This window comes from Dunckerocampus dactyliophorus, chromosome 4, assembly GCF_027744805.1.
Source record: "Dunckerocampus dactyliophorus isolate RoL2022-P2 chromosome 4, RoL_Ddac_1.1, whole genome shotgun sequence".
Classification (NCBI taxonomy): Eukaryota; Metazoa; Chordata; class Actinopteri; order Syngnathiformes; family Syngnathidae; genus Dunckerocampus; species Dunckerocampus dactyliophorus.
The window spans coordinates 24946291-24971457 of record NC_072822.1 but is presented as its reverse complement, the minus strand read 5'-3'; the positions used below and the strand labels follow the sequence as shown (position 1 = coordinate 24971457).

The window sequence follows — 25167 nt, the reverse complement described above, 5'->3', positions numbered from 1 at the left end:
GCATATCTATAATGAATTCATGTTATTGGCACCACTGTACTAAGCAATTAAAAGAAATTAAGAAAAAACACATTTCGGATTTGCAGGCGACAAAGCAAATCTTGCGAGCATATGTATCCCGGCGAAAATTGTACACACATTTAAATTTATATAAATGTAAATGTAAATTTTCTTCGAAAATATGCTGCATTTTCTCATTCTCTTCTCTTTTACTATAGTACAGCATATTATTTACATTTAAATATAAATAATAGGTTAGTTTCAGTTCGTTTAATAATAAGGTTAGTTTTACCCTACTCATGATGTGTTGTTTTATTTAAATACGGCCTACTTTCAGAGAAACAATTTACATTTTTACTCAGAAAATAGGTCGTATTTTCCTCAAAAAACACATCTCATCGCCACAGTCCAGCATGCATGTTCCACTCTTAGAAAGACCACAATTTTTACATGTCTTTATGCTTCACTGATAATGCTTTTTCATCAAGCGTTGAGATTTAGTGCTTTCCTTGAACGCACCATAGTTGTGTGCTGTGAGACGCAAAGGTTTGTTTGGCTACGGAAGCACAAGCTTTGACAGTCAGTCCGGCCTCAAAACCTGCAGCCAGGTAAAAAAAGTGAATATATTTTCATAAGCCAAACATATACAGTATCAATAATAGACAAGCTGTGGGGCCCTGGGGTGCGCTTTGGACACCCCGGCGTAGCTTATACTTGTAGAAGTAAATACAGATTGGTGAGAAAATATAGAAAATACAGATTGTTGATTTTTACGCCAGTATTTTTCTTTTTCTTGTCTTTAAAATGAATTACCTCAACAAAGTCTTTGATTATGAACTGATGAAGCCTGCTAGGATGAAAGGCTAAACGTCTCCTCAGACAAACTGAAGAGTCCAGCTGAGATCGATTCAATGCCCTGAGAATTCAGTGACCTGGATGGAAGGGAATATTGACGAATGAAAAGAAAATGCTACGGAAAATATAAAAGACTGTTACCCTAAGGGTTCATGCGGGACAGGCAGTCCTTTATCCACTTGCTGACTGTACTGTACTATTTGACGGGATATTGCGTGTACGTGGTAAAGTAGATTGTCACTGTTGCCGTCACCAAGCTGCTCAGACGTTTCCTGATGTGATAAAAGACTTTGGTTGACCTTTTTTCAAATGGGAATAACATTCCTGCCCACCACCTGAACTCACATGCCACCCTGCAACAGTCTGTCATTCCAGAGCTTCTTTGTGTGACCCGGAGATACACTCGTGATTGCGGTGCCTCACCAAGAAGGGAAGGAATGAGCTTTTCCCGCGTCTGCCACTCATCTGCCAGGCTGACACTTGACAGACGTGCTCTTATCTGCTGCATTGTTACACTGCTGTCGCAACAGACCGTCACATCTTCCTGATGACCCAACGAAGGTTTGGTAATGGCCTGCAGCGCACACACTCACTCGCTCACTAGTAGTTTCCATTGGAAATTTGGTTGGAGGATTTTGGGACTACAGTAATCCCTCCCCACTTTGTACTTAGAATTTTGTGGCTTCTTTCTAACAGTTTTGTAAAAATATAGTTTTTAAATACAGGTACAGTATTTAATAGGGATGCTCCGATCCATCAGCCACCAATCGGTATCGGCCAATTTCCGTGATCGGCGTATGCCGATAAGTGCCTTTCAATGCCGATCACCTGTGGCTCGTACTATTGCAGCCTGTAACGATCACCGCATGCAGTGTAGTGTCTTTGGTAGCTTCCTCCTCCCACTTTCCTTGACACTGCGCAGGCGTGCCAAAACAAAAACAATCATGTCTGCCATGAGGAACTGACCTGCCAACACAAGCCACAAAAACTCACAGGGCCATCACTTTAAAAACCACTCATTTAATATGGCATTTGAAGAATAAAAACTTGACGGACTATGGTGAGTTTTCAAGGCTCACGGTGTGCTCATCAGCCAAAAGGCAGCTAACCAGCCAAAACGGTGGCCAACAATCGCCCGTATGTGCATGACAGTCATAATACGAAGTAAATAACCCGATAAATGATTGAATTCATCGGATGAGATGACCAGCCTTCATCAGAGTTGGAAAACGCCGGGTTCGCTGACTGTTCTCTCACTTGCAGCCCACCTCCATGCTGCCTGGATATCTGGCTAGGGCTCCACCAATGTACTCTCACATCCAAACTCTCCTAAAAGAAGGCGTCTCGCCCTCAAGTGTCACGAGCCAGCTCATGCGCTCCCTCTGGTGGCCCAGCAGGCATGGCTCCCTGCAGCCAACGGCCAATGAACTGCTCTACTGGGAAGAAATGCATTATGGGAAGAAGTTAAAACATTTTTTAATTTTAAACTCGTATTTAAACTCGTAAGTTGCTGTGATGATTTTAGCCTTCTATCTAAGAGGACACGGTGAGTCAGACTGTTACATTGAGAATGACCTCCTGCGATTTCCGATGGGTTCAGAAGCTCCTTGTGAGTTCCCTTATAGCTCGTGATTGGCTCCTGCCAAAGAAAAAGCTACCGTTTCCTCACTGACTTGTGAGCGGGACAGTATTTAAATGATTACTAGTAGTTCTGGAGCATAGGAGATGTCACAAGATTAGAACATGGTCATAAATTAGCCACACATCTTTATAAGCCGCAAGGAGAAAAAGTATACACCGGAAATTACGGTAATGTGACTGCAGAAATGATACTGTATAGTAGTTTTTAGTGTGTTTCCAATGTAAAATATGTACCTTGGCTCAGTAAAGGTTGGGAAACAACGCTGCCCTTCATGACGACGCAAATGATTGCCGGTCACCTGACCTGTGTTAGCATGTTGGCTACGATCGCTGTTGACTTTGCCACAATGCACTTTTTTCTCTTTATCTTCTCAGGCTTGTTATCTTTTTTTTTTGTTCCTGGCAGGACATTGCCTCATTGTTTTTCTTTTTGCTCCAAATCCTCAGTCTTTTGCTGAATACACTAAATAGTGGCGAAAATGATTCAGTTTAAATTATGACTGGAAAACAAATCAAAATGTGTACATTTGGGAAGAAAATGTAATTTGCAATGGGAGTTCAATCATTTTGAGTGCAACTGCATGTGATATCACCAAAAATACCCCATACAAGTATAGTAATCCCTCGCCACTTCCAATTTCGCAGCTTCACTCTAAGTCATGCTGTTTCATAATATGCATAATATGCTATATCGAAGCAAAAGTGACTTATTTTTGCCTAAATTAAGCATTTCAAAGCATAAAAATGGCTAAATCAACTAAAATACAAATATAAAGCATTCAGAAAACACATTGAAAGACGTTGTGATCATATGTAGTATTCTACACTAGTCACTAGGTGTCAGTAATGTTACTGTCATGTTCGGTGGGACGCACAAGCACCGGACTTGATCGCGGCTTTTATTGGTGGCTTGAATTACCTCACAGGCACAATAATCCCTCTTCACGACACCTGCTAGTGTTGTGGCCACGCGAAGCTAAAAACTCAACTCTGAATCCGGACATCACTTCCTGTCCGCCACTCACTCTTCTCCCCTAGGGAACACGTTTACAGCAACACACATGAGCATGAGTCTTATATATAAATGGCTTATTTACTCTTATTACGTCTACTATATTGGGTAATGCAAATATCAAGGTGACTATAGGGGTGTTACTTCATGTCTAGAGGGCAGCTGGCGTCTAATCAGCAGAAGTCACCATTTCTGGAAATATGTTCTAGAAAGTCGTTCAGAACATTGTGGGATATGTATCATTGACTTAGACTTCTGGACTCAGCAGCCAACAAGTAAGACTCCCCAGTTACCTAAAACATCTAAAACAGTATTATTTGACATTTCCAGTTCACGTCTATTGAGTGTCAAAGGGACTGTTAAGTGGGAGCTCCATGTTCTCCAGAGAGGAGCTGCTGAATGTGCCTTTGCAGCTCTTCGTTTTGTCTCAGAGCTTCATCTCGGCGGCTCTCAGTGTTTCTCAGACGTGCATCCAAATCTGCCACACGGCAGCGCTCTGCCTCCAGAGCACACTGTAGCTCAGCTACTGTAGCCCTCAGCTTCTTCATCTCCTGCTTCACACTGCAAGGCACAAGACAGAGGGGTCACATTTGGCGGGTTCATAAAAGCAGGTCAAACGGTTACAAAAGCCTTCATACTGTATCCATATCTGCATATGCAGATTAAGGATGATATACAGTAGCAAACACTATTTCTCTTGTCTTTGGGGTTTGACTGATTGCAGCATTTTCTCTTCGCATGTGTTTTATTGGAGTTTTTCGAACAGCGCAAAAATGCTAATACGTGTCATTTTCCTCATCTTCCTAAGTGTATAATAATAGGATGCAGGGGGTGTCCAAACTTTTTCCAGCGAGGGTACAGATACGGATACAGAAAAATGAAAGGATGTGGGGACCACTTTGATACGTTTTGTAAATAAAAGACGCTAAAACCAATTCATTTTTCCTCCACTGTCGTAACAAAAGCGTCATGTTTGGCTATGATTTTGTGTAGTGTTACCCCAGGATGCAAGGACATGGTGGCAGGATGGCTCAATAAAGCCTTTAATGAACAAAAGACAAGCTCACACGGAGCGGCACAGCACACAAAAAGTCCAAGCACCAAAATAACAAAGGAGGTTAGGAACATAAAAGTCACCATGGGAGGTGGAAAAAGGAACACGCAATAAAAGGAGACTAATATGAGGAAAAACAGGGAAACAGCAACAGAATGCATCAAACATACAGTTAACCATAGTGCAAGGAAAACTAACGAACCACCGACTAGCAGATATTAATCAGAATGAGCAATTGTGCGACTCCTTACCTGTCAAAGTGCTGGTCGTCTTTCCCGGTGCTGACCTCCTGAGCTGAACCACTTCCTGTCCTGGGTTCTGCATTATTTTGGGCTTGAGCAGGTTGAGCGTCACCGTCGGTGTTTGGGGAATTAGCAGGAGTAGAACCATTCACTTCTCCCTCCTTGGCACTTGTCGGTGAGCCTCTGAACACGGATCCTGAGCTTCGGAGGTCCAAGATCTTAAAGATGTCCTCTGATAACGTACTACTCTTATCTTCCACCATATCCTGGATGCGACTCCAGCGGTTAACGGCGTCAGCTTTTGCCGCCATCCCCGTAAGGGGGCAGTTGAAAGTGGGCAGGGTTTGTGTGCGTTTGCGAGTGCTTCCTTGCCAGCTGTCGGGAGAAAATGAAAGAGGAAAATCTTGAAGGACATCTCTGCAGTTTCCTCTGCTGGGACCTGGACTGTGGTTGCACTCCACCTCGTTGCACTCAGAGAGAGCGCTATCATTCATCTACAACACAGATATCCACCATGCATCTCTTATATCATTCAAATGCGGATGATTGTGTTCGCTGTTTGCACCTCAGTTGACTCCCAGCCCACAAAGTTGCGAGGAGAGTTCTTCTGGCTCTCGGCCTTGTTGGAGGGTGAGGAAGGAGGAACATCTTTGCTGAGAGGAAACAAAGTCTCGTGCTGTCTGATCATCTCTGTCATCAACTTCTGGATGTGAGGAGTTGCTGTGGAGAAAAACAAACCAAGATCCTACAAGCTCATTTTCATAATAGTGTTCCCTCGCTCTATTGCGGTTCACCTTTCACTGATTTTTTTGTTTTTCCATTACAGCGTGTGAACGCTGTTACAGAGAATTGCATTGTGGGAGGTTGAGCTCTCCCTTCTCTCTCGTCTGTCTGCACCGCCCATTGTTTTCTGCGTCCTAATCTCCTTCGTGCCCTGCCCCGTCTTCTGTGTCATCGCTAGCTTGCTTGCAAGCTTGTAAATTAATCTTCGGCTCGAAGGAGGAGGACTGCAGCAGGAGGAGTACTGCATCAATATGTTTTAAGAAGGATACAAAAACGCTACAGTACAGCGAAACGGCGGCAGGACAAGAAGGCACGGCACGGGAGTGAAATACGTGTGAGTGGCTTAATAATTTACAGTATTGTGTCTGACCTGCAGGTTAATCATTAAAATTCAAACCAAGGTTTGAACTTCGAGTGTTTAAACAAGAGAGAAATGTGAGAAAATGTTATTGCCTGTCTGAGAAAAGTGTATAAAGTGTATGGTGAGGGGGGGTTTTACCGCCTTAAAACATATACAATCATTGTACAAAAAATGAAGTTGGCTACTTCGCAGATTTGGCTTATTTCAGGCTATTTTGGGAACCTACCACCCGCGATAAACGAGTTAACACTGTATTTCATATTTCATTCCTATTTAGAAATGCTTTTTTACGCTTAGTACTGTCTGTGAATATTCTCATTCGCCCAGGTCATTATAATTTCAGGGCATTGAATCGATTGCAACTGGACTGTTCAAGTTGTCTTAGAAGATGTTACGCGTCTCACCCGAGTAGGTTTCATCAGTTCATGCTCAAAGACTAAATAGGACAGCTCTAGTTGGAGACTAAAGTAGACTAGAGCTGCCCTATCTAATCTCTCAGACTAGAGCTGTCATATTTAGCCTTGAACATGAGCCTAAATGAGAGCTAGCCTACCTAGTCTCTCAGACGAGCTGTCCTATCTAGTTCTGAACATGAGACTAGACTAGACCTTGCCTATCTACAGTAGTCTCTCAGACGAGCTGTCCTATCTAGTCTTGAACATGAGAGTAGATGAGAGGTGCCCCATCTGGTCTCTCAGACAAGAGCTGTCCTATCTAGTCTTGAATATGAGACTAAACGAGAGCTGTCCTATCTAGTCTCTCAGGCAAGAGCCATGTGCTCGGACATTGAAATATTTACCGTTTTTTGTTGTTTTTTTTTTTTTACAGTTTTTGACACGTCTTCCGAGACAGAAGTTCCCACCTGGACGTTATTGTTCACTCCAATGTTTTCGCCATTGTCATGGTCCAGTTCTGGATGATTTTTTTAATATTATGCCCACTCGTTGTATTGAAGGTTTTGCTGGAACACTCAAGGAGACGGAGCAAGCTTGTTCACATTTCCAAAAGACACCATTCGCAGTGTCAAATGCTTTGGCAAACTTTGAGGGACAAATGTTTCAATACAGCCCCCCAGATGGTAAAAAAAAGTCTAAACTCCACAAGACGTTCAATTGTAGAAAAGTGTGCCAAGATGGCAAGTAAGTAAATCCACATTTTTTCGACTAATATTCTCTACAGTAGCCAGCCTAGTGCTGGGCTAATGCAGTGTTGGTTTGTAACCGGATTGGTTATGACGTGCTAGGAGGCTAATGTGCTATCTGTTGTTATACTAATTACAATGGAACCTTGGTTAGCGTCATTAATCCATTCCAGAGGGTCTGACTCAAACCGAAACATATTCTAAATGAAATCAATATTTCCCATTAAAAATAATGTATTAATTAATTAATCCGTCCCAGGAAGCCAAAAATGTTAACACAAATACGTTGTTATAGTTTTACAATTACGTATAGTTTTACATGCAGAAAACAATAAAAAATGCATATAAATGCATATAAATGATGAATGAAAGGGATAAATGAACATTTAAGGTTACTTTACCTGTGTTTCGTTTTAACATGTTGAGACCTGTGACATAACTGTGTTAGTTCGCAAAGAACTACAGAGTCAACCGCTGATGATGTTCTAGACGGGCGACAGAGCTGACTTCCACTTCCTGTTTCTATGTGTTAGCAAGCTGCTGCCAAGGCTGTTTTGTGATAAAAATACATGAAGAACACAGTTGGACTCATGTCGTGTATTAATAACACCACGTGGCATATTGTAGGTTAACCGGACAATGTACACAAACCAAGGCAAAATTTTGATGTACATTTTCGACATTAACCAAAAGACACGCTAACTGGAGCTAACCACGCTTACACTGTATTTACAATTTAAAGCAGAAAAAAATAATGCAAATATGCGGGGCTCTACTGTGTACACTGTGTACTTAGTTCCTAGATGGCGACTATAGAGTGGGAGTAGGTACCCGTATCATTTTCAGTGCAGCATCCAGGTACCGGCAGCACACGGCATTTTGCTGTACATTTCGTACTTTTTGCCGTTCTTTTCGTACTTCTAGAGTCAAAGTACGCAAGTACGCAAATTGAGACACATTGATTCGGGAGAGCACCACACGGTCAAAATTTGCGCCCCCAGTACCTAAGTATATGGTGTACTTATTGAACTGTACTGACGGAAGTATTCCATTTGAGACACAGCTTTACCCTTTTGGCAGCACCCTCCCACAACTTTCAAGGTAATAACATTCCAGGAGGTCATCAGTTTGCAACATTTTGTGGTTCAGACGCACGCCCACAAATGACTTAAAAACTTATTTTCGACTTCTGCGGTTTGTTTCGCAAATATGGGACTCGCTTGAGAACTTGTAAGGTGTGCGCGGCAAAAGAATACGTAGTCGCAGGCCTGAGACTCTTCTGGTGGCAGTGCGTAAAAGAAAAGGAAAGCCATTGTATTATGTTATGTCTTTTATGTGTACCGTGTACACCGTGAGTGAGTTAGATGTTCATTTAGGTGTAAGTTCAGATCTACGCTACTACGCGTCGTAGGAACGCAACTTGTTTGTAGAAATGTTTGACGTGTTCACACCGTTCATTACTGAGAAGGGGTCTTGTATCTGGGGTTTGAGCAGGTTGATTCCCATCACCGTGGCCAGGTTTTCCACACTCATCTTGTTGATTTTCGAGTTCAGCTGTACCTCAAACAAGAACCTAGTAAGCAACAAGGCCCACTGTTAAGTGCGTGTGCTTTATTGTGCCGTACTCAAATATCTAAATGCTTTCGCTCACCGGCAGACATAGCTTAGAAGATTGTAGTTGACTCGCGGGAGGAGGGAGATCTGTTTTTCCAACTTCTCTTGACCCTGAATGCCACAAAAGGACGCATGTCACACAAAGTACACGATGCTGTAGCCTAGATAAGTCCACATACCTCTTTTTTGTTAGAGTCCAGCAGGTTGGTGCAGTCCAGGAAATCCTGGTACTGAGTCCATGGTATCACAGGCTCCGGCAGCTCCCGCAAGTACAGTTTAAGAAGTGACGCCACTGTGTGGACATCTGTGTCACTGTGGGAGACAGTACACAAAACACTCACTCGTTAGGTGCGCTTGAAAAGTCTAGCGTGGTGTTTCACAAACATACGATGTCATGTGGGGATGGAAGTGAACGCTAACACACTAGCATACATGCAAAACTTCAATACAAAAATGAACAAAATCACTCCATAATCTCTGTTGTTCTCTGGTTTTACCATATCTATCTTATTGTGTGGAGACATGGGGAAATAACAACAAAAGTACACTTCACTCACTCACTGTGCTACGAAAAGGTCAGCTAGGATAATCCATAATGCCGGCTGCAGAGAAGATTTACCAAACCTTTATTACTCAAATCACAATTATTAAAATGTGCCGATCGGGTAAACCTTCAAACAGCTAAAAGTACGCATGAAGCAAATAATAACATGCTACCCAAAAACGTTCTCAATAAGAGAGGAGCAATATGACCTTTAGGGAAATTTTACTTAAAACACTCAAAGCACGAACAGCACTTCAGTATATCAGTATCCGTGGAATCAAATTATGGAATGGACTGAGTAAAGAACTCAAACAATGCACTAAAATGAGCCATTTCAAGAAACAGAACCTCGCATCCTTACATAAAGAAAAGATGCAAGGGCCACTTTGATATTTTGGAAAGCAACGCATGTAGATATGTTAAGAAGTTATATATATTTCAAGAAAAAACTACATCTCATCTTTGTGATATAGGTGAAAAGGTCTATTATTAGTATGAACTACGGTCTTGCCTCTTTTTTCCCCATTTGTGCTGTTATTTTGTTTAATTTTCAAAATATTTCAACTTTCGTCTTAAATAATCTTCGGAAATTTCCATTTCGTAATATTACGGCTTTATTCCAATAATATTTTTCACTTTATTCCTCTAATATTATTACTTTTTCCCCAACCTAATTTTCCAAAATTACAACTTTGTTTTCTTTTCTTTATTTCTCATAATATTACGACTTAAAAAAAAAAAATAAAAATATTTTTTTCATAATATTACAAGTTTATTCTCAGAAAATTGCAACTTTTTTCTTGTTAGAATACAACTTTTTTCTCTTAATATTTTTATTTGATTCTAGTAAAATTACAGCTGTTTTCATTACTGCTGTAGTTTTTTTTCCAACTATTTCAACTTCCTTCTTTTACATTTTCTTCTCATAATTATGACTTTATTCATATATTATTTAGACTTTATTCTTAGAACATTCTAACTTTTTCCACTCCCAATAATTAAAACTTTATTGTTTGTCTTGTTTTTTTGTCATGATAGTACGACTTTATAAAAATAACATCTTTTTTCTTCAATATTTCAACTTTATGTTACTAAAATGATATTTTAAACTTGTTTCTCCTAATATTTTGACTTTACTCTTGTAAAATTATTGGTGATTCTTCAATTTTTGCTGTTGTTGGTTTGTTTTTTAGTTTTCTTGTCAATTATATTTTTAGAATGTGCCACGGGCCAATAAAAAAAAAAACAGCGGGCTGGAAATGGTCCCTTGGCCGGACTTTGGACAACCCTCATCTACAGTAGATGACATGATGTAGTTCAAACATGCAAACCATATTGATGCAGAAGTAACCTTCATTCATTCATTTTCTACCACGTATTGTGTTCAGAGTCAGCTGGAGCTTGAACCTATCCCAGCTGAACACCTGGTCAATCACAGAAAGAGTAAGCTTCATTTGTTGAGAACATCTAACTTTTTCCTGGCCATCTATTTTGGCAATGCAAGCTGTGGAAAAAAAGGTTATGGTATTGTGTAAGACATGCAGGCATCCTCTTGCATGCCCGCCAGAACAGGATGTGGTGTCACGCTGCTCTGAAAAGAAATCTAAGTCCCGCTGCATGTCTCATGCCTCATTACTTAGTCAAATGTTGTAGTGCACCAGCTTGTTTGTATAACGCTATCAGGATTTGTTGAGTGATTCATTAATAGGTGTGTGTGCAGCAGATGTCCAGAGAACATTTCACTAGGGATGAGTCGGATACTCGTCTACAACGAGTATCCGTTACGGATAAAGCATTTTTGCCGAGTACGAGCCTGAAACGAGTACAGTTCGTCATTATCCGCAATCGTGATGACTGAAAATCCTCATTATGTATTCATTCTTCACGCTCTGTGATTGGCCAGTCACACGCAGCGACCGCCCCTCCCTAGACAAACACAAATGAACAGCAACGTAACGTCTCAGCTATCAGCAGTACACTGAACACATTGAAATAGCATGCTAACAATATAATGAATTGGTGGCAGCGCTTACGAGGCTAACTTTGCTCAGCCGTTAGGAACTTTATGTCAGTTGCAGTTTCACCTGGGCCCTTTTGGTTGGGGGACCCTTGTCTTTGCAGTGGAGAGACATGTGCATTTTGCTCTGTCAGGTTGTAAGCTCGAGAGGAGCAGGGAAATAAATGTTGCCAGTTGCTGTTCCAATAACTCCACCTGCGACTCCTTCTTCCTGGCACCACATTGGTGACCCCGACAGTGGACCTGTAGTCTCCGGGACCACGGCGAACACAATGGCGGACAACGCCACACTTAAGTTGCCAGAGTACTGGGAGTCGGCACCTGAAGCGTGGTTTGTGCAGGCCGAGGCGCAGTTCGGTCTTCGCGGCATTGAAGACGACGAGAAGAAGTTCTGGCATGTCGTTACGGCGCTAAACAGCAGGACCGCGTCCCAGGTGGTCCGCTTCATCACCTCGCCGCCGGCCCGGGATAAATTCGGCGCGCTGAAGGAACACCTACTCAGGGTGCACAGCCTGTCCCGGCGTGAGCGGGCCCGTCGACTACTGGACATTAGCGGCCTTGGCGGACGCTCACCGACTCAACTAATGGACCATATGCTGAACCTCTTGGGCGACGAGGAGCCGGGTTCGCTCTTCAGGGAGCTGTTCCTGCGACAACTCCCCGTGCAAGTGCGCACCGCCCTCGGCAACTCCGACGTCTCGGACCCGCGCGCTCTCGCAGAGGAGGCAGAAGCCTATTTTACTGCGACCCCTCATACGGCGCACGAGCAAGTGGCGCCGGTGCAAGCACCTTCCGAGTACTTGGCCCCTGCGCGCGAGATGCGCGCATCAGCCGACCAGCGGGGGAGTCGACGGGAGCGCGACCATCGAGAAGGCTGGTGTTTTTACCACGCCCGCTTCGGGGCCAAGGCGAGGGCATGCCGGCCGCCCTGCACTTACTCAGCGACGGGAAACGCCGGTGCCCGCCCCCTGTAGTGGCCGGGGTGGCGGGCACTCCCAACCAGCTGCTTTTTGTGGTGGATTCTCTCTCCGGTCGCAAGTTTCTGTGCGACACCGGCGCGCAGAGGAGCGTGATACCGGCAGCGCCTGGGGAGCAGGCTGATGCTTCACCCGGTCCAGCACTCCGTTCAGCGGATGATACGCCTATACGGACGTATGGATTAAAGACTTTGGATTTGCGTTTTGGTAGTCAGCGGTTCGTGTGGGAGTTTGTCGTCGCGGACGTCGCCTTTCCCCTCCTTGGGGCGGACTTCCTTTGTGCGCACAACCTGCTGGTGGACGTTGTTAATGGACGCTTGGTGGACGCTCGGACATTCCTTTCCATTCCCGGGGTCAGGGGTGCGGCCGGACTTATTTGCCTTTCCAACTCGCTCGCGGAGGACAATGTGTTTTGCCGGTTGTTACGTGAGTACCCAGACCTCACCCGCCCTACCTTCTCCGCCGTCTCCGCTAAACACGGTGTCGTTCACCGCATTGTCACTTCTGGCGCACCAGTGCATGCCCGCGCGCGTCGCCTCGATCCGGCTAAACTGTCTGTGGCTCGGGCCGAGTTCGAGAACATGGAGCGGATGGGGATTGTTAGACACTCCAGCAGCCCCTGGTCGTCTCCGCTACACATTGTGCCCAAGCACGACGGAGGGTGGAGGCCGTGCGGGGATTATCGTCGTCTTAACGACGTCACCACGCCCGACCGATACCCTGTGCCTCACGTGCAGGACTTTTCGGCGCACCTTGCCGGTTGCGTCGTGTTCTCCAAGATCGACCTGGTGCGCGGCTATCATCAAGTGCCTGTTCACCCCACCGATGTTCCCAAAACGGCCGTCATTACGCCGTTCGGGCTTTTTGAGTTTTTGAGGATGCCGTTCGGGTTGAAAAACGCTGCGCAGTCTTTCCAGCGGTTAATGGACTCAGTTCTACGGGACATGCCGTCCGTGTTCGTCTACCTGGACGACATTCTTGTTGCCAGCGAGGGCGTTCAGGAACACTTACAGCATCTGAGGGACTTGTTTGAGAGACTGAACGCCCACGGTCTTATCGTGAACCCCGCGAAGTGCGTTTTTGGGGTCGAGTCTGTACAGTTCCTCGGCCATCTCGTGGACAAAGACGGCGTGGTTCCACTCCCCTCCAAAGTAGAGGCCGTCACCGGTTTCGCACGTCCACGGTTGGCGCGGGGACTCAGGGAATTTTTGGGGATGGTGGCTTACTACCACCGTTTCATGCGTCACGCGGCGCACGTCATGCGCCCACTGTACGAAGCACTCAGAGGTACGTCTCCCAGCCAGGTCATTGAATGGTCGGCGGACAGGTTGGCGGCGTTCGAGGCTACCAAAGCTGCACTCGGACAGGCGGCGTTGCTGGCACATCCTCAGCCCAACGCACCCGTGGCCCTCACTGCCGACGCGTCTGATTACGCAGTGGGGGCGGTCCTTGAGCAGTGGGTTGACGGCGCCTGGCAGCCACTTGCCTTTTTTAGTCGCCAATTGGCGCCTCGTGAGCGCAAGTATAGCGCTTTCGATAGAGAGTTATTGGCCCTTTGGTTAGCGGTGCGTCATTTCCGTTTTCTTTTGGAGGGCCGTGACTTCACCGCGTACACGGATCACAAACCCCTCTCGTTCTCGATGTCGCGCACGGCGGAACCGTGGTCTGCGCGGCAACAGCGACAACTTTCGTATATTTCGGAGTTTACTACCGACATCAGACACGTCTCGGGGAAGGCCAACGTAGTGGCTGACTATCTGTCCAGGGCGATCGCCAGCACGGTCCAGCTTGGTTTGGACTATGCCGCCATGGCACGGGATCAAGAGCATGATGACAGCATGCGTGCTCTCCGTTCTGCAACCTCTGGCCTACACGTGCAGCGCGTTCCAGTTGGCGACTCGGGTGCCGTTTTATGGTGCGACGTTTCTTCCGGTGTTGCTCGCCCTTTAGTCCCTGCACGCTGGCGGCGCAAGGTGTTCGATGCGGTACATGGTCTTTCCCACCCGGGTCGTAAACCGTCCGCAAGACTGGTGTCCCAAAAGTTCGTGTGGCGTGGTCTCAAGAAGGACGTGCTGGCGTGGTCCGATTCCTGCGTTGCTTGCCAACGAGCCAAGGTGCAGTGCCACATCAAGATGCCCCTCGAAACCTTTCAGGTACCTGAGCGCCGTTTCGACCACGTCAATATTGACTTGGTTGGGCCGCTGCCCGAGTCACAGGGGTTCACGCATCTGCTCACCATGGTTGATAGGACCACACGTTGGCCCGAGGCCGTTCCACTGTCGTCCACGTCCACGGCGGACGTAGCGCGGGCGTTTATTGGTACGTGGGTGGCACGTTTTGGAACACCTTCTGACCTTTCGTCAGACAGAGGCGTGCAGTTTACGTCCGAGCTTTGGGGCGCTGTTGCCGGCAGCTTGGGAGTTAAACTGCACCGCACCACCGCTTATCACCCGCAGGCGAATGGGCTGTGCGAACGTTTTCACCGCTCCATGAAAGCTTCACTTCGTGCGTCTTTATGTGACGGGGACTGGGTAGATCGGCTTCCATGGGTGCTGCTAGGTCTCAGGTGTGCACCCAAGGAAGATCTGCGGGCGTCTTCCGCAGAGTTGGTTTACGGCCAGGTGTTGCGTGGCCCCGCAGATTTTGTGTCGGAAGCGACCGTTCCATGGTCGGCCGCGAATCAGAGGGCTGACCTGTTGGAGTTCACCGGCAGGTTTGCCCCGGTCCCGACCTCGCGGCACTGCGTGCCCGATGTGTGCGTTCCGGCTTCCTTGCGTTCGGCAAAATTCGTTTTTCTCCGGCACGATGCGCGTCGCGGGCCCTTGCGGCCACCTTACAACGGCCCGTATAGGATTCTGGAGCACAGGGACAAATGTTTGGTGTTGGACATTGGGGGCCGGAGGGAAACTGTCTCGCTGGACAGAGTTAAATCTGCGTGTTTGGACCCTTTTCTGCCGTCGGAGGTTGCAGTACCTCCCCGCCGGGGTCGTCCCCCTGGTCGGCGTCGAGTGGAGTTGACGGATTCGTCGGTTCCCTCCCCCTCCGCCTTGGGGCCGCCGCGAGTCTCTTCCCCCCGACCTCCCGCACCTGCCGCCTCCCCACGGCGTACGCGTCGGGGTCGGGTGGTAGTGCCTCCTACCTATGCTGATTTTGCGTATGGGTGAATTCTGGGGGGGCTTGTGTGGCGCATGTTGGACATAATTCACCCATAGGAACTTTATGTCAGTTGCAGTTTCACCTGGGCCCTTTTGGTTGGGGGACCCTTGTCTTTGCAGTGGAGAGACATGTGCATTTTGCTCTGTCAGGTTGTAAGCTCGAGAGGAGCAGGGAAATAAATGTTGCCAGTTGCTGTTCCAATAACTCCGCCTGCGACTCCTTCTTCCTGGCACCACAGGGCACTACTAAAACAGCCTTTTGTACAATTTTCAAGTGTTTTTATATATTGTCATTTCCACTTTACACTTAAGTATGATTTAAACAAGAATAGCAACCAAAAAAATAGATGCAGCTCACAGGTAAGTGGCAGCTATCTTTAGAACAGGCTGGCGGGCGATTCATCTCGAGCACCGTGTGGGTGACCCGATTTAGACCAGACACACGCTAAATAAGGACGGAGTGTCTGTGAATGCATCTCGCGGGCTGTGTAGTGACAACGAGGAAGTGTAGTTGCAATGACGAATGGACTATAGACGTTTATTTACTTTGTTTAGAGTTGGAAATACGTACTGTATATGGTGTTTGAATTTTGAACTGCTGTTGATGTGTTCAGGTCAGAATAAAGTTATGAAAGAGCGTCAGTCTCTGTAGGGAACTACATAGTGCCAGAAAAAAACACACAGTACACATATAGCCGATTAATAAATATAGCAACTTCTGATCAATACATGTCAATTTCAGACTTAAGCCCCACACATTTACGTTAATCCACGCCCACTTCCGGTCTATACCCCGCCCATTCCGAGTACATATACGATACAGCTCATTTAGCTGGGTGAGCAGATACAGATAGAGATAGTGGTGTACTCGCTCATCCCTACATTTCACTCAATAGATCCTATTTATTTTTTGGGAGTGCATCACCTGGGGAAAGACGGCCTCTCTCCTGCATCGAAGGCGTCTCTGAATTGTTTGACAGAGTTGTCTTGTCCAGGAAGGCGGAAGATGCCTTCCTCGTTTAGACCGTGCTCTCTGATGTATTCCGCACACTTCTGGACAAGGATTGGCACCATGTGGGGCCCAAAACGTTGCTCATACATCACTGTGTCCTTGAGACTTTTTCCAAACACTACAGGAACACAGCAAAGATGCACTCAATAACCAAAAATCAATTTTAAAAAGAAGAAAAAGCCATTATGTAATGATGTGGTGCAGTTTTAATTATGATGCAATCAAAATGGCTTGAGGACAGGCCATGAAATAAGTTTATTTATTGTCCTTTTTAAATAAAACTGTTTCAGATCATCAAAATAATTTAAATATTAGTCAATGACAAAACAACTGAACACAAAATGCAGTTTTTAAATGAAATTTTTTATTATTAAGGAAGAAAAAAAATCCAAACCTACATGGCCCTGTGTGAAAAAGTGATTGCACAGTTAAGGTCAGTGTTCATGACTCCACCATAAAAACGACACTGTGCAAAAACGGCCTGTATGGACATGGACGGCTGCTGAACAAAAAGAACGTTAAAGCTCGTCTCAATTTTGCCAGAAAATATCTTGATGATCCCCATGACCTTTGGGAAAATACTCTGTGGTCTGACGAGACAAAAGTTGAACTCTTTGGAAGGTGTGTGTCCCATTACATCTGGCATAAAAGTAACACCGCATTTCAGAAAAAAACATCTTACCAACAGTAAAATATGGTGGTGGTAGTGTGATGGTCTGGGACTATTTATCTGCTTCAGGACCTGGAAGACTTGCTGTGAAAAATTGAACTATGAATTCTGCTGTCTAACAAAAAATCTTGAAGGAGAATGTCCGGCCTTCTGTTCGTGACCTCAAGCTGAAACCAACTTGGGTTCTGCAGCAGGACAATGATCCAAAACACACCAGCAAGTCCACCTCTGAATGGCTGAAGAAAAACAAAATGAAGACTTTGGAGTGGTCTAGTCAAAGTCCTGACCTGAATCCTATTGAAATGCTGTGACATGACCTTAAAAAGGCGGTTCATGCTGGAAAACCCTCCAATGTGGCTGAATTACAACAATTCTGCAAAGATGAGTTCCTCCACAGCGCTGTAAGAGACTCATTGCAAGTTATCGCAAACGCTTGATTGCAGTTGTTGCTGCTAAGGGTGGCCCGACTAGTTATTAGGTTTAGGGGGCAATCACACAGGGCCATGTAGGTTTGGATTTTTTTTCATCTTTAATAATAAAAAGTTTCATTTAAAAACTGCGTTTTGTGTCATGTTCCACTTTATGCTCCTCGTGCTTTTCCCTCTGTTCTACCCTGCCTTCTCCTGGGTGTGTTCTTTCTTTTGCGGAAGCCTTTTCTCTGGCTGTGGCGGGACGTACGCATGTATGGACTATGTATTAAGTGAATTTCATCAAAGTAGTTTATAAGTGGAATATTTTCGTAGTTAGAGCATAGAAAACCTGTTTATTACCTTCTAAATATGGTTTTTTAACATTATTAACGCCCAGAAATAACGCCCCATAGTTACCTTTACACTTGTATTACCCAATATAGTAGACATAACAGAGGAAAATAACATATTTAAGGCATCAATAAGACTTGTGTTCATGTGGTGCTGTAAATGTGTTCCAGTGCTAGGGGAGGGGGGGGGGTAGACAGGAAGTGGCACTGAGGGTTCAGAGTGGAGTTTTCGCTTTGGCATGGGTTACAGCCAAAGTAGCCTGTTTTTTTTATTAGGGACTGGTATTAGAGATTATTGTGCCTGTTGTGAGATAATTCAAACCTGCAATAAAAGCTTTTGATTCTTGTGATCAAGTTTGATGCTTGTGTGTCTCATGGAACATTACAGTAACATTACTGACACTTAGTGACCAATGTAGAATACTACATATCATCACAACATCTTTGAATGAGTCTTTGCAATGCCTTATATTTGTATTTTACTTAATTTTGCCATTTTTATGCTTGAAAATGCTTAATTTAGGAAAAAAATACTAAAATACAAAAAAAAATTTACTAAAAAAAAAATGCATTTTTTTCTAAAAAAATAGGCTGTATTCAACCACAAAACAGCATGATTTATTAATGAATACATTTTGGAAAAACGGTGAGTGAAGCCACGACATTTGAAGCACAAAGTGGCAATGGATTCCATCCATATATAAATAAATACATTTGTAATTAAAAATGGAAATTTGCAGAAAACCTGACCTGCATTTACTTTAATGCTATGGACTATGCACATTCCCCTTGTAGTTTTGTGGGCAGTCAGAGTAAAATGTAAGATTTAATTGCACCTCCACTCGGAACACCGATGACCCTCCGCAGCGTGCGGACCCACTCCTCCATATCAGTTTGGGAGTTGGCCATGAACACATAAGGGCATCGCTCTTTGTCTCCATTTGTACCTGCTGTAAATAAAGAGTCATGTGTGGGTATCAACAGTATAACAGCAGAATCTATCTGTCTAGCTACAGTATCTGTCTATTTGTAGTTGGTTACACATCCCCTTTTTCTGCAGCTGGTAAAGTGTATTCTTACCGTTTGTGCAGAATAGAAAGGGAAAAGTGTACAGTACACAACTTGGGTATAAATACTATCGTATGGCTGCAATATGAATATTACCTGGTATGATTTCGAAGATATACTTCCCATTTTCGTCTGAGTTTGGGGTGAGTTCATTGACCTTACTGAACTGCAGCTGGATGAGTCCCTAAAAAATAGATATGAGAGACCGATGAGCCCAAACCAGTTCATGATAATACGACTACAAGGCACTGCTGTCAATGTCAACAAATAATGACAACTACATTTTTAAATCTCAAACTATATACAGTAATAGCAGATAGAGTAATAAACACCACTTATCCTGACTAGGGTGGCGGGTATGCTGGAGCCTATCCCAGCTGACTTTGGGTGAGAGGCGGGGTACACCCTGGACTGGTTGCCAGCCAATCGCAGGGCACATATAGACAAACAACCATTCACACTCACATTCATACCTATGGACAATTTAGAGTCGCCAATTAACCTAACATGCATGTTTTTGGAATGTGGGAGGAAACCGGAGTACCCGGAGAAAACCCACGCACACACGGGGAGAACATGCAAACTCCACACAGAGATGCCCAGAGATTCGAATCTTCCTGATCTCCTGACTGTGTGGCCAACATGCTAACCACTAGGCCACCGTGCAGCCCTCTATTAATAATGAATTCATTTTATGTTTACAATATGCCAACAAAAAAATGCTAAGCTGTGGACCGAAAATGGCGGCACTTTGGACACCTCATAGGAAGTAAAATGCAAGAAATCATGGCGTCGGTCCCCAACTCTCATTTGTCTTGGAAGACTTTGTACAAGATCTTGGAGCATGACTGTGGGAAGAACATTTGTGAGGTCTGCTGCTTGACCTGCACAAGACCTGTCAACATTTACATTTGAGAATAAGGGAGATTTTCACAAAAGTAACAGAGAAAAAGGGAAAAATCCCCCCTAGATGATCTGACTGCCCAAATTTAGAGGACACTATTTAATCAGAAGGGTGACAAGAAAGAAGGGCAAAATACAGGACTTTTCTGGGGAAAGCTAGAGGCTATGCTGGAGCACAAAACCTGGGTGGTTCAGTCAAGTTCTTCCACACCAAACCCAGCCATGTGTGCCGTTATGAACACAGAAAAGAACCTTCCTCAAACTTTTCCCACAAAGTTGGGACCATAGAATCGCAAAAAATGTCTTGATGAAAATGAAATTTAAAATTCATTGGAGAAGCGGTCTACTGAAGCCTGTTTGATTCATTAATGGACCAAGATGTGCATCCTAAGACTTTTGTCCATACAGTGTATCTGGATTTGTAATTGCGTAAGCTAAGTTGTTGTTTTTAGTGTGGATCTGACTCTTAAATTGAAAAACACCAAAATCTTTGTCTGGCTAGTAGTATAGAAATGCAGTAATCCCTTGTTTATGGTGGTTAACTGCTTCCAGACCCGACCGTGATAAGGGAACTTCCGTAAAGTAGGATTCCTTATCTATAAATGGAATATTTTCATAGCTAGAGCGTAGAACACTTGTTTAGGACCTTCTAAATATGGGTTTTAACATTATTAGAGCCCTTTAAACAGGAACTAACACCCCTATAGTCATCTTTACACTCATATTATCCAATATAGTACCCAATATAGTAGAGTTGAGTTTTAGCTTGGTGTGGGTTAAGGCCGCAACGGTAACCCATGTTAGGGATTACTGTGCCTTTTGTGAGATCATTCAAACCTGCAATAAAAGCCTGTTGTTCAAGTCTGGTGCTTTGTTTGTCTCAATGATAACATTACTGACACCTAGTGACCAGTGTACAAGTAGAATACACAAAATCTTTGAATGTGTCTTCTAAATGCCTTGCATTTGTATTTTAGTTCGTTTTACCCAATGGGCGTCCAAACGTTTTCTACCGAGGGCCACATACTGAAAAGTCAAAGGACGCAGGGACCACTTTAACATTTTTTTAAACCAACCCATGAAGATATGCTGAGATCATTTTAAAGAAACAGCCTGCATCTCGGCTTTGTGTTAACGGTGACAAAGCGTATTATTATCATTCAACTTTTTCTCCTTGTATTACAGTATTTTTTTTACAATTTTTTATTTTTATAAATATTTCAACTTTCTTCTTGTACATTTTTCTCATAATATTCTGACTTTATTATTATTTATTATTCTCGTAAAATTTTGACTTTATTATCATAATATTAGAACTTTTTCCCAACTTAATTTTCAAAAAAATTGCAACTTTTTCTTTGTTACTCATATTACGATTTTTCCTCCTTCAGTTTTTTTTCCAATACATATTATGACTTTACTCTAATATTTTGTCTTTATTCTTGCAAAATTACTCCTCTGGTTTCCATGTTTGCTTTTTGTTTTTTTTTATAATTTTTTTTTTTTACAAAGTGCCAAGGGCAAATATCAAAAAGTCCCAGCCAATAGATGGCCGCACTTTGGACAAGTTTGATTTAGCCATTTTTATGCTTGAAAGTGCTTCATTTGGGCAAAAAAAATACTTAACATTTGCTTAAATATGCATATGTACATGCATATTTATATATATGCATATACTCAACCAGGAAACAGCATAACTTATTCATATATTTTTTACACAAAGTGGCAAGGGATTAGTGTAATCCCTTTCAGACAAATTAAGTGAAATTGGATCATTTCACGACACACTAATATTTGGCAGCACGCTAGATGGGAATCACTGAGCTCGTGTGTGGTATCCTTAAAACAAATCATACTACAAAGCAACGATTCCTTACCACGATGGTCGTCTCTCGGTCATCCTTGTGGTAGGTTAGCGTGCTGCCTCTCAGCACAAAGTAGCGCTGCTGCCAGTTCTTCACTAAAGATCTTTGCTGTTTCTTGAGCCAGCCGGCCTTCAGAGGCTTCTCCATGGACCTGGAGGAGCGCCGTGAACCCAGACTTGGGATTCCCTCACCAGGTAGTATGCTCTTGGACCGGGCTGAAAGACATCGGAGAACAACATAACAGAAACATCTGCACTATAAGAATGCTTCCTATTTTAACTATGAATATGCTCCGGCAGTTCAGGGTGCCGAAGCTTATTTATGCTCTAAACCCTCAGGGTGGGTAGAAACTGCTACTTTGTGCTGACCAAGTTCCTGTTGGGGCTGTCTGCACAGAGTTTTGCAGAAATATTAGTGCAAGCGGACAAAGGGAAAGGGAGATGAAGTGCAGGCACAACATGCAGTGACGTCGTGGGAGATAGCAGAGAGGCCCACTTACGCAGTTGTTGTTCAATTCAGTGTGTTTTGTTAAGCAAATGGCAGAGAAGAAGTAGGGCCTCGCTGGAGTAAACAGGAAGTGGCTGCATGACTGCCTGAGGACTACACTTTGAAGGCCTCCACCTACACGCTTGAATATTCTTTGGTCTCATTTCAAAAGCATCACCCCACAAAATGCGGGTAAGAAGTCTTAAACGGGCTCAGGCAGGAAAAAATTCACAGAGTGTGTCTGTGCAACACGGTATAACAGAAACTGTGAGAGATCAAACATGGAAAAGGAAGTTAAAGTTATCTGGGAGTAAGACTAACGTAAATCACAAAGCTGCAAACACAACACCATGCAAAGCATGCAATGAACCGCCACTGTACCCACAAGAGGGAGGCTGACGTCATTGCAGCGCCCCAATGAATGTGTTGCTCAGATGCAATGCATTATGGAAAAACTTTAAAAACTTTTTGTCATTTTAAACTCTTATTGGTACATGTTTGTATATTTGTCAGGTATATCGTTTGAGTGTTAAGTTGCTGTGTGATGAGTTTAGCGTTCTTAGTAAGATGACACCATGAGTCAGACTGTTACGTTGTTATACTGTTATATATAATGACCTCCTGCGATTTCCAATGGGTTGACAAGCTCGTTGGGAGTGCACTGATAGCTAGTGATTGGCTCCTGCTAAAAAAAGAGCTACTGTTTCTTCACTGACTCGTGAGCGGCACAGTATTTTAAAAAATTAGTAGCAGTTCTGTAGTAAAGGACATGTGACTAAATTTGAATTTAGCCATAGATTAGCCATACTGTTGTATAAGCCGCAGGGTTCAAAGTTTAACAAAAAAGTAGCGGCCTATACACTGGAATTTATAGACTTATCTTATCTTATCTTATAGCTAATGGATGTCACTAAAGTCACCATTGTTTACTACTACTGCACAGGAAGTCCACATAGTTAGTCAACAAGAGTTGTGGTTGCTCACTCTCAGGAGAGCACTGCCCCCTAGCGTTTTGGGAGAGAATTGCAAACCACAAGCTCAGCCGCAAGTCCATGGAACATCTCTCACGAGTCAAAGCTAAATCCCGATTCTTTTACATATTTCAGGGTTTTTCGAAAAAGCAGTGCAATGATTACATTCCCTGGTAACTAATCACATTTCTGATGGCGTAATTCTGTTACTAAATCAGATACAGTACTTTTTTGTGAATGTAGCTATAACTAATTACTTTTTTAACGTAATTTGCCCAACACTTGGTACATTGAAGTTGTAATGGTTGGATCTACTGTATGTGGAAGTGCACAATGCCGATATCATTGTAGAGTCAAACCAAATATGGTTCAACAGAGGGCTATTTCTCCAAATGTGCACGCACATTCACACTGCACACACACACACACACTCATAAGATGGTACAGTAAAAAAAAAAAACAAAAAAAAAACAGCCCTTGCATCAGTTTCCAGTAGACAGCTTGCATCACTACACCAAAGAAAGCATGTAGAAGAATAACAAGAGGCTCACTGTAAAATTCACAATGAAGGCTACAGCTTTTATGGCAAAATAGAGTAGTTCAAGAGAATAGTACTTCCTGTCATTGTGACACATTTACATTCAATCCCAGCAAGTCATGTGTCACCTGAGCCAGAGGGAGCAAGGTGTGCTTTATACAGTCATTAAAAACACATAGTGTAAATACTCACAATTCAACAACACCACCTAAAAATACACTTTCATGGTATTACAGCCAAACAGGGGTGTCCAAAGTGCGGCCCGTGGGCTATTTTCAACCAGCAGCTGTTTTTTCTGGCCCTCGGTGTATTAATAAAAATCAAACAAATTCATTATTAATAGAGATATATTATTTGATGTTACACTAATTTGCTTTGTCAGCAATAACACAAAGCTAAGATGTTGATCTACATTACATTGGATTGGTGTTAGCATCTTTCATGCACAAAATGTATCTTTTTTTTCTTACATTTTTCTGTATCTGGCCCACGGTGGAAAATGTTTGCTGTAAATTCATCTGTCATCGCAACACATGCTCGTGGCCAAAAATATAGACAAAAACTGTCATCTTTTACTACGTCTACTTCAAACACAACTGTGCTGAACTACATTTGACCCAGTGTCCAAAACACCTTTATATTCGAATTTTAATTTTATTTTATACGTTGATTTTTACACTTATATCAGACTTACTTCAGACTTATGGACGCTAATTCTAAGAAGTACCACGCATACTGCTGTCAGTGAACGCAGCATAGCCACTTACCGATCCGTGCTGTCTCAGCTTTGAAGGTGCTGAAATCCCAGTGGCGAGGTAGTTTCAAAGACATAGTCCTCAACTTTTAGCACAGGTCAGTGTTTAATTACACACACGCACATGCACGCACACGCAAACACACACACATACACAGAGAAAAGTGAGCTATCGCAAATCACACTTCCTGCTTCCTGTGTGTTCATCTTTGTTTTTTTTTTCAAACTTTCAAAACACTCGTGTTTCCTCATGTTGTCTTTTCGTCCCTGTTCAGACTTGTTTTGAATCAATATCTTTAAGGTGACTCACTGAAAAGGCTCAGGAGTTTTGAAAATGACAAATGTTCATTGAAACAGCGCTGGAAAATTGCAACGGTTATTTCACTAACTGAAGACCAATCATCAATCATCGGGCTGGGAGACGACCACTGTACGACCTGAGGCATCCCACAGTGCATAGGATAAGCAGAGTGTTATATGTAATGTTAAATATAAAATTCCACCAATAGGGGGTGAGGGGTTTTCAAAGTCCTGATAGATAGCCTGCATGTGCTGAATGAGCCAAACATTTTGACGTTGGGGTGGTTTGAAGTGGTTGAGAAATGCAGGAGTAATTCGCGGACAAAAAAACTGGCACATTTCTAATGTAAAAATGGAGACTGATTATTGAAATATAAATATGTTGAACGTTTACATGAGGACTGAGGATCGAACCAGCAGCCGTCAGGTTCAGGGACGACCAAT

The 25167-nt window shown here is 43.7% G+C and overlaps 1 protein-coding gene across 1 annotated transcript; it reads right to left on the bottom strand.

The window, feature by feature from the left end:
• Positions 1 to 277: 277 nt before the first annotated feature.
• Positions 278 to 25048, bottom strand: arhgap25 (Rho GTPase activating protein 25). Its single transcript, XM_054774758.1, has 11 exons — positions 24437 to 25048; positions 21687 to 21889; positions 19003 to 19090; positions 18675 to 18788; positions 16322 to 16526; positions 8883 to 9015; positions 8741 to 8814; positions 8541 to 8662; positions 5370 to 5524; positions 4814 to 5298; positions 278 to 4069 (listed from the first exon to the last, which is right to left on the bottom strand). The coding sequence occupies exons 1-11, from the start codon at positions 24498 to 24500 to the stop codon at positions 3868 to 3870; spliced, it is 1845 nt and encodes a 614-aa protein (XP_054630733.1). The 5' UTR covers positions 24501 to 25048; the 3' UTR covers positions 278 to 3867.
• Between the last annotated feature and the right edge of the window lie 119 nt (positions 25049 to 25167).

What these genes read in the sequence shown, in the direction of transcription:
- arhgap25 (XM_054774758.1), bottom strand. Translation starts at nt 24,500, where the DNA reads ATGTCTTTGAAACTACCTCGCCACTGGGATTTCAGCACCTTCAAAGCT. An exon ending in CTTCTAAGCTATGTCTGCCG is followed by an intron (nt 8,663 to 8,740) that starts GTGAGCGAAAGC and finishes GTTGCTTACTAG; the next exon opens with GTTCTTGTTTGAGGTACAGC. An exon ending in GACGACCAGCACTTTGACAG is followed by an intron (nt 4,070 to 4,813) that starts GTAAGGAGTCGC and finishes TGTGCCTTGCAG; the next exon opens with TGTGAAGCAGGAGATGAAGA.